The following is a 15837-nucleotide window of genomic DNA, read 5'->3' as shown; positions in this document are numbered from 1 at the left end:
GACAGCTAGCCGGGAGCTCGAGGGTTACTGATGCGGCCGAGAACGGCACAACTCCCGGCACATCATTTTCAGATCACCGCGGAGTTTCGCTGCTCGGGTTAAACGTGATATATAAGTCACTTAGACAACCTAAAAATGTTATTGTTGGGCTTTTTTCAGTGTTTTGTTTGTTCGTGAGTAAATCGGTTTGGCTGAGATTAAAGTTATTAGATTAGATAAAATAAAACTTTATTAATCCCCCGGGTGGGTTCCTCCTTGGTTTTCACACAGCTGACTAAACGTCAAACAGAAAACTTATTAAACAGAAGTATGAGACAGTCGAGAATTTACACCACTGTCTGGTTATATTTTAGATAGCAAGAAGCAGACGGCCGAGTTTATTAAACTCCACCGAGACAGCGGTGACGCTAATCAGAACTAGACCGTCCAATTTCACGCCTTTAAACTTTAAAGGCGTGTTTGTGTGTGTGTTTATACAATTGCTATTATGTTTGCACTTTATGTGTAATGTTACTGACTGCAGAGATCAGTAAGATGTGTGTATTTTTTATTTATTAGTTTTATTTATTTAATATTATTTTTTAATTGAATGACTGTCTAGTAGTTCACAGATGTCGAAAAACTGAGTGTGGTAAAGCCACTGATTTTTTTTTATGTATATTTCTGCAATCTGCACATTGTACTGACTTTCATTTTAATGTTTACACCAGGGTTCCTTGTCAGCACTTTATGCTCAGATGTTTGTAAGCTAAAAATAAACTATTGTGTATGTTCAAATATACTGTTGTGATTGAAGAAGTTAAATAAAAATGTCAGTCATCAATTCATGCATCACCTCATGTCATCATAACAGAGGTCTGTCTTCCAGGAAAGAACAGTTTAAAATTAATGTAATATAGTATTGGCCATACTATATGATGTATTGCTTGTCTTTGTTTAATAATACAGAAGACAAAGACCTTAAAAAATAATCGCATATCGCATCGCAATCGCAATATTGGGGCAAAAAATCGCAATTAGATTATTTTCCATAATCGTTCAGCCCTAAACAGAAGGACAGTGCAACAGCTCCTGTCACAAATCCAACCCATTTTTTGGTCTGATCTGCTCTGTGATGTTATATCATTCAGGCCTGATTTAATTCATGTTTTTTAATTAAACCTTTTGTTTTCTGTCACAAATGATCTCTTAATTATTAAATAGCTTTAATTGCATTCTGTCATACTAGCAGATAAATGCTAATTATTTAATAATACACTTAAACACGCCATCCATTAGTAAGCAAGTGAATAGCAAAGCTACAGCATTGGTTCTGAGATTTGTATTTGGATGTATATCTTTTGAAATTTCTTCTTCCATTTGTATGGTTTTGATGTACGCTACAATAAACACTGGAACAATGCACATGTCATATTTTTGCATGAACACGAACGTGTCAGAATGCTGTAATGTATGCATGCATTGCCCACCAGCTGCGAGTCCCTCAGTGTGAACGTGTTGTAATCCAAACAATTGTATGTTTTAATGCAGAAAACATTTGCCAGTATAATTTTGATAAATGCAATTCCCTCTAGCAGGAATCTCCCCCCGTACATTTTTTTTTCCAATTTTATCATGTATATACGCGGTTGGATATTAATCGTTAACATAAATAGGCCATACAGTAAAAATGTGTCCGCACAGGTCATAAAGACGGATGTTTCCAGAGAAAAGGGCTTTGACATTTAGGTAAAACTAGCACATAGATGGTAGCATGCCGTCTCCTCCACAAACTTATGCTGCTGGCCGTATAACATGAATAGCCCAATTAAATGGCTGTCCTTGGCAAATCCTCAACCACTTAATTAACTGAAGTTAAATTGTAAGGCATTGCCAACATTTTTAAGCTTAAATTGCTCTAAATATCACTTTGCTTTTCATCCATTTTTTTAATAGTTGTAAACACACCGAACCCTAGCCTCTTATACAACTTATACATATATACACATTCTCTCTGCATTGTGTGTCTGCACATTTGTTCTGTCCCGTGTGGTGCTGTCCTGATACTGTGATTAGTTTTGTGTTACATTTATATCAGAGTTGCAATCCTGGGGAGGAATCATGCACAAAATGCCTAATATGTCTGAAATTTATCAGTAAATGTGATTCGTGTTTGCAAACTTTAAAACTAAGGCTTCGAATGTGAATGCAAATTAGTTATGTGAATTAGTGAATTCATATTCATGCACAGCTGCTCACTGTCTTCTTTCTGCTACTGTAACATTAGGCTCTGATACACAAAGCCAAAGCTGGGGGGGGGGGGGGGGGGGGGGGTTCATTGCTGCAGAAAACCAGGTGAGACAGAAAGACAGAACTGTGACTGGTATGCATCTCAGACTGTCATACCCCTAATTAATCGACATTAAAACTGCTTGGTGTCAAGTTTAGACTTTGGGAAGAGGAAAAGATCATTTCTCAATCAGAGTAAGGCTTTATAAATAACTGGTTTTCTGTGTTAGCATTATAAAGAAAACTATCACAGTAAGTGAATTTTTCAAATAACGCACCTGATGTGAAGCTGATTATCTTCTCTACTACCTGCTGCTGCTGTTTGTTTTGTTTTGTTCAAGAATCTGAGGCTGTAATGTGCTCACACAGAGCCAGTCCTTTATCCCTGTGGTAGGTAGGTAGGTCAGCTCTGTTCTTGCATGAACACATGCAATCACTTTTAATCAGCTGGTCACATTTGTTAAAAAGCATCTTTTTCCATCAATGGGATAGTTTATTACTACAAGCAATTAAATGTAAGAGGATGCTAAGGGCTAATGGAAGCCATTCCTCCCTTTATTCACCACACGCCGAAAATGCTCATGTGGCTTGTAGTTCATTAACTGTCGCATCAGAAGCAATTATGTGACAACAAAAAACCTGCTGTGAGGATTAAATGCAAAAGCCACTGGTCTGAAAGATTTTTATCTTAGCCGATGTTTTTGTTGGATATTTCAACCACATTTACAATGCACAAGGCAATAACAGTGATATCTTAAATCATACCAGACAAGTAACAATGCAGATATAAACTCATCCATGTGTGCATGTCTTTGTTTAGAATCAGTGTGGGAGAAACTGTGAGATGTGTGAGGTTATAGGGAGCCACGTTCGAAGCTGCCTGCGAACACCAATCGACAGCATGCTTTGGTTTACACAGAACACCATCTATACCCTCACATCAGTATTCTGCAGGCTGGAGCTGATTCCAAATTAGGCATAACTTATAATAATAGTGTCTACATTGTGAAAATAAACAATGACCCTGCGTGTGATTCTCTTCCATCACTTGACCATGCACAGCAATGTTGAAAGGCATTTTGTTTTCAGTCATTTACATTCAAGCAAAACATGCTGCATGCGCCCTTAATCATGCTTTTTTTCAATCTACTGCACATGCTATACGCCCACTGCAACAAATTGTTGGTACTCTTGGCTTCTCTGCCAACATAATCTACCCAAGACTCAGCGCTCCAAGAGATGGTTGCCTTTTACTGTTTCTTTGGTTTGTATAAGAATGCCCGAAGGTTTTCTCTTTTAGCCATTTTCAACTGTGGCACTGTGTTTACATCCATAATTGAGGGGCCAAAAGAATTTAGCAAATCCATCTTCATGTGTTTTGTGTGCTTAAGAAAATATTCTAACTGCATGCTGTGTTGTTGTGTCATTTATTGATAAGACAACAGGGAAGCAACTTTTATTTCACTTCAACAAAAGTTTGGTCTGGACCTTAATACCAGGATTTATGCCTATATGCATGTATTGTTGGAATAGAAACTGTAGAGGATTCCCATTAAATAATTTCAGAACTTGTGGTGTTTGTGTTAATGATTCCAATAATCAATGCTGGAGAAAACTAAACTGCGTATTAACAATACCACATTATTGAATCACAGTCAGGATTTATTTTCTGTGATGAAGGAAACAAGATTAACTTAAGAGCTGTGATACCAACGTCCTTAGGAGATGATATGATATTACTCCAGAGTGAGCTGATGCACTTTCTTGATGTGAGCTCCACAGAGAAGTTTTCAGGACTGATCATAAAAAACTTCAATTTTACCAGAATTGAAATGGGAGGAAATTTGAGGACATCCATTTTTTTACAGACAATGAAGCATCCCCTGATGTAGGGGAGGCTGTTCAGGTTGTTAGGCTTGACAAAAAAAGTACAGCTGTGTATCATCAGCATATAAATGGTAAGAAATGGCTTTGAAGCTCAACCAGGGTAACATTAGTAAAGAGAACAGAAATGGGCCAATGACTGAGCCTTGACTGACTCCACATAAGACAGGTGCGGATAAGGACTGAAGTATCTGTCAGATAATTGTGATGAAAACTATTTGAGAGCTGTGGCAGTGATGCCAACCTAATTCTGTAATCTGTTAGTAAGAATGACATGATCAGTGGTGTCAAAGACAGCAGATGAGTCTAGTAGGACCAAAGTGGAATAGTCACCTTTATCTTTAGTGTTGTATTTTTTAGTAATTTTAGGTTATGGTCATGTTTTAGTGGTGCTGTTTGATCAGTAACCAGATTGGAATTAATCAAAGATGTTTCCCTCAGCCAGCTGAAGGAAGTGATGAGCAACAATTTTCTCAAAGATGTTTGAAATAAATGGCTGTTTGGAAATGGGTCTGTAATTCTTTAAAGCAGTGGAGTCTGAGGAGGGAAGAAACTGGTTGTTTTAAAGTAATCTGGATCACAGCGAGATGAAAGGGATTTGTTTGTGATAGAGAGGTGCCAGGGATTTATGACAGGTAAAACCTCTTTAACCCTTTAAAGCCAAATGTATCATATTTTTAAATGACTTTTTGTGAGTTTTTGAGACTTCCACATCATCGGCGTGTCGTGGAACTCATAAATAAAACTCAGACAACAGAAATTTTTCACAAACCTTAGAAGATATAGCAAAGATAGAAAACTGAGTATGATGAATGAGTCAGTTGATAGGGTTGAACCTTGGATTGTGCTTATTATTGTTACTCAAGACAACAAGACATATTTTTTATGAGTTGGTGTAAGAATAATGGCTTTCATTAGGCGACAGTTAACAGATATGTCAAGCGTAAAAGCCAGATCCTGTGTGGGGCTGGTAACACATTGCCCTAAATGAATAATTTAGCAATGTTAAGAAATTGTCACGGTCTGCAGAGACAGGCTGTGCGGTGGTGTGTGTGATGGACCCAGGTGCATACACAAGTTAGTAGACGGGAGTGGACTTAACAGAAAGCGAGCCTTTATTATGGCTGAAGACAAAGTGCACAAACAAAGCAGGGATGGCGTGACTAGACTATAACTAAACTGGGAAAACTAATACTGCGACAAACTAAGAAAACTCAGACTATGATGATCACTGCAAGGACTGACCGTGAAAACATGGAGGTGAGAACACAGACGACGCGACACAGACTGTACGAAACACAGAGACTAAATACACATGAGGGATGATCAGGGGAAGTGGATGCACACGGGGAACACAGGTGACACTGATAATCATAACAAGACACGGCAGGAGTGAACGTAACACTGATGGGAGATGGGCAACGTAAAGCAGGAAGTACACAGAGGTTCAAACAGGAGGAGAGAGAGCACGGGGAGAACGCAGACATAACGGGCTGGGGAAAACATAGAATAAAGCACAAAGAGAGACGAGGGCTCATAAATACACAGAGGGGCACACAGGGGGTAAGAGTCACGAAGGGAAAACACATAAGGAACAACGTAACAGATCAACCCAGGAAGCATGGCCTAAATAAAGAACAAAATACAAAAATACACGAAAACTAAGAATACTGGGCCCACATGGCCCAGGACCATGACACCACCCCCCCCTAAAGGGCTGGCTCCCGACAGCCCAAACCCGAGAAACAAAACACAAGCGAAACAGAAAACACCCCACCCAGGGCGGGAGGCGGGGGACCAGGACGGAGGGAACAAAACGAACCAAAAACAAGGAGCACGAGAACAAAACTGAGTCCACAAATACACAAAAGAGTCCAGAACAGGAAGGCGAATGTCCAAAGAGGCCCGAAGGCCAACCCGAGAGGCGACAACACAAAAGTCCAGTCCAACCGTTCCGGAGGCCGGCCACGGGAAAGGTGGCCACGGTGACAGAACAGTTCAGGGGGCCGGCAGTGCGCAAGGCAGCGGCGGCTCTCCAGTGTCAGGCGTACTGGCCGAGGCCCGGTGGGCACGGGACCAGGCGAAGCACAGGCTGAGGCTGCAGCAGGCGAAGCACAGGCCGAGGCTGCAGCAGGCGAAGCACAGGCCGAGGCTGCAGCAGGCGAAGCACAGGCCGAGGCTGCAGCAGGCGAAGCACAGGCCGAGGCTGCAGCAGGCGAAGCACAGGCCGAGGCTGCAGCAGGCGAAGCACAGGCCGAGGCTGCAGCAGACGAAGCACAGGCCGGAGCTGCAGCAGACGAAGCACAGGCTGGACCAGGCGTAGCAGAAGGTGGCTGGATGGGCTCCTCGGGCCCTCCAGCTGATGTGGCATGGTGCTGGACGGGCTCCTCGGGCCCTCCAGCAGACGAGGCGTGAGGCCGGACGGGCTCCTCGGACCCTCCAGCGGAGACAGAAGGCTGAACGGGCCCCTCGGACCCTCCAGCTGACGTGGCATGAGGTGGTGCGGTTCTCCAGAACCCCCAGCTGACGAGGAAGGTTGCTGAACGGGCCCCTCGGACCCTCCAGCGGAGACAGGAGGCTGAACGGGCCCCTCGGACCCTCCAGCTGACGAGGTAGGTGGCGGCGTGGGAGCCGCGGAGTCCTGGATGAGCTCATCCGAGCTCCCAGCAGGAGCTGATGCAGAGCCAGAGAGATTTGAGACCCCTGGCTGAATGTTAAGCTGACCAGCGGACCGTACTGCTATCGGGGCCTGCGCTACAGGCGGCACTGGAGCTACTGGGGCCTGCGCTACAGGCGGCACTGGAGCTACTGGGGCCTGCGCTACAGGCGGCACTGGAGCTAACTGAACTGAGGGTGGCTGCGAGGGAGCTAACTGAACTGAGGGTGGCTGCGAGGGAGCTAACTGAACTGAGGGTGGCTGCGAGGGAGCTAACTGAACTGAGGGTGGCTGCGAGGGAGCTAACTGAACTGAGGGTGGCTGCGAGGGAGCTAACTGAACTGAGGGTGGCTGCGAGGGAGCTAACCGAGCTGTGAAGGGCTGCGAGGGAGCTAACCGAGTTGTGAGAGGCTGCAGACCCTGGCGGCTCCGAGGGCCCCCGAGAGCCAGGCGTGTTCCCCGAAAGATGTGCTGACAATCGGGGGTAGGCCACGGCTTTCCCCGGAGCTCCTCCTCTACGTGGGTGCAAGCTGCTTGCTGCTGCTCACAGAGACCGGGCTCCACGATTTCCTTAGTAGGTCTTTCTAAACAACTAAACACTGAACTGTCAGTCTCCGAACACGATTCAGTCATAGTGTCCGGCCCCGGCAAATCAATGCTCATCTCACTCTGCTTCATAGAGGGGACGTGAGGCACGAAAACGCAGTCACTCACCGGAGTTAATGCGGTGCCACGGCGGCGCCGGCGCCGCCCCCTTCTGGTAGCTGGCGCGATGGGCGCTGATGGCACCAATGCAGGGGGTGATGTACCGGCGATCTCCCGGTCGTCCGCCCACATCCTTGCCAGAAATGAGGCAGGCGAAGTAAAGTCTAAGCGGATTGGAGACGGCGAGCGGCTGGTAGGCTGTGCAGCAGGTGAGAGGTCCTGCTCCGAGATGAGCCAGGGCTTCCACCGGAGCTCGTCCTCCCGATAAGCCCGTAACACCTGCTGCCGCTCTCCCTCGCCAAAGTCCATGGCCTCCGTCGTCTCCGTGCGCCACGCCGTGCGGCCAGACCGTGGTGAAGACGCGGAAGCCGACGGGGCGCGAGCGGAAGGTGTGTCGGTGGCGAGCCTCACCGTTCCAACTGCAACTGCTTCTGGCTCGCGAAGCAGCGGGGAAACGGGACAACAGCAGGGCTCTGGCGGCATAGCCTGCACACTAGGCAGCCGTGGCTGCGGACGGAGTTGGAGAGCGGTGACGAGAAGGTCGGTGATCAGCGGGTGTAGTGCCTCCCATAGCCAGGGAAACACAGACACGCATACTCCCACTTGGCGGGCCAACTCCTCCCGTTCCTCCTCTCCGGAGCACCGCAGCCATCTACCACATAGCGACTCCACCGTCTGGAGGATCTCCCTCTCTTGTGTCGCTGGGTCCGACATGGTCGCGTCGTACTGTCACGGTCTGCAGAGACAGGCCGTGCGGTGGTGTGTGTGATGGACCCAGGTGCATACACAAGTTAGTAGACGGGAGTGGACTTAACAGAAAGCGAGCCTTTATTATGGCTGAAGACAAAGTGCACAAACAAAGCAGGGATGGCGTGACTAGACTATAACTAAACTGGGAAAACTAATACTGCGACAAACTAAGAAAACTCAGACTATGATGATCACTGCAAGGACTGACCGTGAAAACATGGAGGTGAGAACACAGACGACGCGACACAGACTGTACGAAACACAGAGACTAAATACACATGAGGGATGATCAGGGGAAGTGGATGCACACGGGGAACACAGGTGACACTGATAATCATAACAAGACACGGCAGGAGTGAACGTAACACTGATGGGAGATGGGCAACGTAAAGCAGGAAGTACACAGAGGTTCAAACAGGAGGAGAGAGAGCACGGGGAGAACGCAGACATAACGGGCTGGGGAAAACATAGAATAAAGCACAAAGAGAGACGAGGGCTCATAAATACACAGAGGGGCACACAGGGGGTAAGAGTCACGAAGGGAAAACACATAAGGAACAACGTAACAGATCAACCCAGGAAGCATGGCCTAAATAAAGAACAAAATACAAAAATACACGAAAACTAAGAATACTGGGCCCACATGGCCCAGGACCATGACAGAAATTCTGTTGCAGTACAGTTAGAGGGATTATTAATATCTAACTTAAAGTCACCTGGCACATTTTTTTTGTCAATTGTAACAAATATAGAGCAGATTGGAGAATTTTTAAAAAATAATAATAAAATTAATCAATCAATAAATCATTAAGCATCTGTCTTTTTCTCTGTCAGGTGGCATCCCCTTTATCCTGACCGGGGAACTGTTTGAACAGTCTTATCGACCTGCTGCCTTCATGATCGCTGGCACAGTAAACTGGCTATCTAACTTTGCCGTGGGCCTCCTTTTTCCATTTATTCAAGTAAGTGGCATTATTTATGTATACTCTCAGGCTACCACAATATCTGTTTTTAATTACACGGTTATCATGACAAAAATAACACACAGTATACTTATAAAACGTATAAAATGTAATCTTTTCTGCCAAATGGGGTTAGAGAAAACTGGCAAATGAGGAAAGCTAGCTTCTGTAAAGTGTGAACGTCTCACTCATATCCACAATCATCTGTCAATCAAGTTTCTTAACTGCTTATCCAGTTCTCAGCTGTTACTGGACCGCGTACACCCTCGACAGGTCACCTCTGTGGAGCAATCGTATCTACACACTGGGGTACTGGCCACTGGATGTAAAAGATGAGTGTAGACACCATGACACCAGTCGTTGGTTAGTTTAGATCCATATCAAATATGGACTGAGTATTTTAACCACCATCTCATAGGGTAATGACTTGTTAGTCACAAGGAAGGCCCACACTAAATGCATTTTATCATTCTTTTTAGCATTAATGTGGACCAATTTTTTTATACATAGTTTACCAGTGGCTTAATTTTTTAATATCAAAGCTATGTCCATCTTTTAAATACAGGGAGTGCAGAATTATTAGGCAAGTTGTATTTTTGAGGAATAATTTTATTATTGAACAACAACCATGTTCTCAATGAACCCAAAAAACTCATTAATATCAAAGCTGAATGTTTTTGGAAGTAGTTTTTAGTTTGTTTTTAGTTTTAGCTATTTTAGGGGGATATCTGTGTGTGCAGGTGACTATTACTGTGCATAATTATTAGGAAACTTAACAAAAAACAAATATATACCCATTTCAATTATTTCTTTTCACCAGTGAAACCAATATAACATCTACACATTCACAAATATACATTTCTGACATTCAAAAACAAAACAAAAACAAATCAGAGACCAATATAGCCACCTTTCTTTGCAAGGACACTCAAAAGCCTGCCATCCATGGATTCTGTCAGTGTTTTGATCTGTTCACCATCAACATTGCGTGCAGCAGCAACCACAGCCTCCCAGACACTGTTCAGAGAGGTGTACTGTTTTCCCTCCTTGTAAATCTCACATTTGATGATGGACCACAGGTTCTCAATGGGGTTCAGATCAGGTGAACAAGGAGGCCATGTCATTAGTTTTTCTTCTTTTATACCCTTTCTTGCCAGCCACGCTGTGGAGTACTTGGACGCGTGTGATGGAGCATTGTCCTGCATGAAAATCATGTTTTTCTTGAAGGATGCAGACTTCTTCCTGTACCACTGCTTGAAGAAGGTGTCTTCCAGAAACTGGCAGTAGGACTGGGAGTTGAGCTTGACTCCATCCTCAACCCGAAAAGGCCCCACAAGCTCATCTTTGATGATACCAGCCCAAACCAGTACTCCACCTCCACCTTGCTGGCGTCTGAGTCGGACTGGAGCTCTCTGCCCTTTACCAATCCAGCCACGGGCCCATCCATCTGGCCCATCAAGACTCACTCTCATTTCATCAGTCCATAAAACCTTAGAAAAACCAGTCTTGAGATATTTCTTAGCCCAGTCTTGACGTTTCAGCTTGTGTGTCTTGTTCAGTGGTGGTCGTCTTTCAGCCTTTCTTACCTTGGCCATGTCTCTGAGTATTGCACACCTTGTGCTTTTGGGCACTCCAGTGATGTTGCAGCTCTGAAATATGGCCAAACTGGTGGCAAGTGGCATCTTGGCAGCTGCACGCTTGACTTTTCTCAGTTCATGGGCAGTTATTTTGCGCCTTGGTTTTTCCACACGCTTCTTGCGACCCTGTTGACTATTTTGAATGAAACGCTTGATTGTTCGATGATCACGCTTCAGAAGCTTTGCAATTTTGAGACTGCTGCATCCCTCTGCAAGATATCTCACTATTTCTGACTTTTCTGAGCCTGTCAAGTCCTTCTTTTGACCCATTTTGCCAAAGGAAAGGAAGTTGCCTAATAATTATGCACACCTGATATAGGGTGTTGATGTCATTAGACCACACCCCTTCTCATTACAGAGATGCACATCACCTAATATGCTTAATTGGTAGTAGGCTTTCAAGCCTATACAGCTTGGAGTAAGGCAACATGCATGAAGAGGATGATGTGGACAAAATACTCATTTGCCTAATAATTCTGCACTCCCTGTATGTGGATATGTGTATCATTCCCATGATATCATCATTATTAAATATCAATGTTGTAACACTCCTTAATGTTCACACTGCATTTTAGTTATGGTATGATTTTTCAGCTTACTCACTCAGGTTTACAACATCAGGAGCATATATTGAATTTACAATAAAAAAATATATTACAAAAGAAGCCAAAGCTGTAGTGTTATTAACCAAACAATGCATGATTTTTAACCTAATGAAGAAAATGTTCTTGAAAATCATGCTTGTACGCCTGAATGTATTTAAAAATGATGATAGGAAGATGAACTCGCTTCGACTGGCGCTCCGACGCACACCACTTAACTTTTATAAGGTAGTTTTCTTCAAGGCACTTGGATTGAGCACAGAAGACTTTAAACTTAATCCTGACCTTTATGTAAAGCGCAGATATGAAAACTGTGATCCTGCTTCATTTACTACAAGCCTCTCCTGGCACAGCCCTGAGGAAAAGCAGTTAAGCCATGCAGGGCATACTCTACAGGAATTATGAATTGGGGTTTTATTTCCCTGGTTAGTGTGATAATATTGTGAGCTTTAACTCCGTACCAGCAAAATATTGGCAGTAAAAGTTACTGTTAAGGGGCACTTAACCCACTTTACAGATTAGATATTTTCATGAGAATCACTACTTTTGAAAACTGTTTTATAATGTCCCGTCTAGCTTGTAAGCTATTTTCCAAAATTAAGAACTTACCATCAGTGATATCAAAGAGGTTTTAGTTTAGAATTGAATTTTTAAACAAAAATCCTGCAAACTAGAGGTGGTAGTACTGAAAGTTTTTGTACAGATCTGACACTAAGTAAATACAAGGCTGATATTGCCAATACCAATACTGATCATTTTAAGGCAGTGTATGTGAGGAAGAGTAGCGTATCATGGTTTATGAGATGAATCATTATTAATTTGTTAATTCTGAATACATTTTATTAAGCACTAAATCACTGTGATTTTTAATTTTTGGAATAATTACCAGCAAAACAGTCAAAGGAGCTTGCAAAGAAAAGCGTCTGGACTTCTTTAAGTTGCTTGAAGACGTTTCACCTCTCATCCGAGAAGCTTCTTCAGTTCTAAGGTCAAATGGTGGAGAGTGTGGACATAGATGTCTATGTGGACATCTATGTCCACTGTGAGCGACCATCTTTGAACAGAGGCGGGGGTTTACGACACCAACTCTCTGCCATCTATAATCCAGTTTTGAGATCCCTTCCCAGACGCCTTAACGCCCACTCACATCCTGGGCCATCTGACCTCAGGAATTCGCATGATAAGGTGGGGCCAGGTTTCACAATGAACTCACCTGAAACTCTGGCTGATTGGGACCCACACCCAGTTTCACACCTTGGCTCAGGTGATTAGAGGATCATCAGGGGGTCCTTTTGTCCCTCTGTGGGGGGTCACTCCCACTAGGTTTATATCTGGGACTCTCCACCATTTGACCTTAGAACTGAAGAAGCTTCTCGGATGAGAGGTGAAACGTCTTCAAGCAACTTAAAGAAGTCCAGACGCTTTTCTTTGCAAGCTCCTTTGACTACGATGACCTGGATGACTGAGAACCTTCACAGACATACCAGCAAAACACACCTTTTATAGCCTTTCGTGTATTTTGAAATTGGGTCTTTCTGCTTCTGTTGTTTTAAATGTGCTACAGACTTTAAATAAATCAAAAATTAACACGATTCATTAGGGAACAAAGTGAACTTGGAGGGTAGAAACAAGTTATCGATCCTGTCATGCTATTATCAATCCAATACCAATACCGGCAGTTGGTATCAATACTATCGATACTTGGATTGATCTATAGTTTAAAAGAAAAGGGCATTTTCATTTCTGGAGTTGGGGATCTTTAATTAAAGATTCAGTTGTATTTTGGAACATGTTGGTATATGTTTGCAGTGTATTTGGAGCTTAACAGCAGTAAAGATTAAAAGTTTGTACAGCCTTCATGAGCTGTGCAGTAATGCTAAAATTTAATCTTACGTGTTTCAGAGATGTTGTGATGTCTGATGTTGTTCATCCATTTAGTCAAAATGTCTTCGAATGTCCAGCAACACTGCGCCTTAACGCATCCTGCATTGATATGTATCCTGCTGTACCGCTGATGCGCCGGTTTCACTGTTTGGACATTTCTTAACAAGGTGTAACAGTGTGAGACGTGACAGCAATGCTGAATGCATAGACACAGAAACAGATTTACATTCAACGCTGCATAAGAGCTCGTGTAGTTTGGTGCCAACAGAAAAGGATTTTTATTTGAACAAGGTGGCGGTTCAGGTGTATTTTCTCCTAACCAGCACACAGCCGATACTCGTTACTTTAGCCTTTTAAAAAGAGCTGCTACAAATAGACAAGGATAGACAGAGCACCCAAAAGTACTGTGCAGAGGTTAATATAGAGAGCAGGCTGAGAGTTTTGCTTTAAATGCACATGATTTCTCAAAAAACTGCAAAAAAAAGATCCTTGAATGTTGTTTGTTAGAAATGAAATTTGGGGTGACATAATAAAAAATATACAGGAGTTGAGGACAGAAGAGCCTATCAGTGTGTAAAACTGGAATGTTTTCTCAAAAGACACCAGGTCCTCTTTCATCTCCTGAAACCCAACCGGTTGCTCCAGGCAACTGTTCGTCGCTGCCTCCTCTCATCGTAACTCTTTTTGTTGCATCCCTGTGTTTTTGTTTGTTTGTTTTTCTATTTTTTTTTTCATTGTTTTACTGCAGCATGTTTTACTGCAACTGTTTGGAGAAAAAAATTTGGTCTTTTTGTGCCACAATTTAGGTTGCATTAAAAATTAATAATTTGAGCTACCACAACAACCACATCTTTTCACTCAGACGCACAGAAACATCGCATTCATACACACATCAGATTTATGCCAGATAAATTAAACTGCATGTTTTTAGTGATGGATGACATTTCTACCACCCAAGTCGATGTGTGAGCTTTTTATTTGTATTTTTTGCTTTTTTAAGATCGAGGCTGATGTGGTCGGATCCTTTAATGTTAATGGTGTTTACAGCTATAACAGACATAGACACTGGGCTGCAAAATGTGGACATCTGACTTCCTCTGGAGTTTTAACTATTGTGCCTATGCAGTGCTGGTGGTATTTCTTTCAGCAGCTCTCATACTCTGAGCCATTTTATGTGTATGTGTGTGTCTCTTACAAACATTTGGTTGCCTTTGTCTTTAGCCATCAGCCAGCTCACTATACTGCAGATCCTATGGGACTAAAATTGACCTTTAGGTATTGTAAATGTGTTGGGCCTTTGGATTTGCCCTCATTTCCTGAGAACCAACTGCCTTATCTGAAGCAATTTCTAGTTTATCCGTTGCAGCCTTATAGTCTTATCACTTAGTGGATTTCAGCTCATTGAAATTAGTTCTTTAACTTTTTATAAAGATAAAACCAGCCTGTATTACTTTAAAGTCAACCTGACTATCCTGATAGACAATCCAGAGAGATTAGATACTTCAGGAAATCTGCTCCCAGTGTGAGAAGTCAAATGTCTTGAATTGACTTCCCTTTTAACAAGGCCTGTGATGTAGCATATGCCTGGGTTGGATAGAATCTGTGGCCCATGGGGATAGTTACTCTTGTGCAGCTACATTCATAGCAGTTATCTCCTGTAAAGCAGCGAGTGAGTCACTGACAAGAAATAAGGCTAGACTTGGTAATATGAGGCCATGATCACAAAGAGGAAAGCAAGCACGCTGGACAGAGAAATCAATTTATATTCCTCATGAGAAGAAAATGGAGATCAGCGAAGCACCATCAGATCTATTAATGTCCAAAGATTGAATAAACTCATCATTATGAACATTAAAAGAGTCTTAGCTTGCAAACACAACCCAGACAGCCCTGGGACAAGCTGGTGGACTCAGATGGTTAGCACTTTTCTGATTCTGGACGGATGTCTTCAACAACTGCACATTCTTGCAGTGTACGCTTTCTCAAAGACGAGATCAGCACTGGGCATTCAGAGAATCACTGAAGCAGTGCAGCAGAAAGCAGGGATATGGGAACGGGATCGTTTTTGATTGCTCTCCAAGAAGAACAACGCACCAGAACAAAAGAAAAACTGATATGAAATAATTTGGCTGTTATTACAGCTATTTCAAATATGTTACACTTCAAACAGCAGACGTCAAGGATGGGCACTTTGAATGGTTTCCATCATGGTGGGGGAAGACTGGCAGCATTTTGATGCGTCTGTCTAGAGGGCTAACCATTCTGAACGAGGGTGTTAAATTCCTCCATGCGACTGGACTACATGTATAACCTCCTGTGCAGCTTGAGTGGCTGCAGTTTTCCCCAACAGGAGCTGGACCAGTGCCAACACAATTATAAACTGTACTGCCACTCTGGGTGTAGTAGGGGGAAATCAGGCTGATAACACAGACAGTTCACTGCAGGTGTTCCAGCGGCAGTTTTCTGCCACACAGAATGGCGCTGAGCTT

General features: G+C 43.3%; 1 protein-coding gene across 3 annotated transcripts in view; it reads left to right on the top strand.

The window, feature by feature from the left end:
* Positions 1-15837, top strand: part of slc2a9l2 (solute carrier family 2 member 9, like 2) — a 105375-nt gene that overhangs the window by 78865 nt on the left and 10673 nt on the right. For all 3 annotated transcript variants that reach the window (XM_085353097.1, XM_085353098.1, XM_085353096.1), the window contains exon 12: positions 9098-9225. In XM_085353097.1, coding sequence (XP_085209223.1) covers positions 9098-9225 — 128 coding nt within the window. The remainder of the gene's footprint in view (positions 1-9097; positions 9226-15837) is intronic.

Source organism: Diplotaxodon limnothrissa, linkage group LG5 (assembly GCF_057381915.1).
Source record: "Diplotaxodon limnothrissa isolate DT_005_m linkage group LG5, D_limnothrissa_male_GT1.1, whole genome shotgun sequence".
NCBI lineage: Eukaryota > Metazoa > Chordata > Actinopteri > Cichliformes > Cichlidae > Diplotaxodon > Diplotaxodon limnothrissa.
The sequence above is the reverse complement of the archived record's forward strand: the minus strand, read 5'-3'. Positions and strand labels throughout refer to the sequence as shown.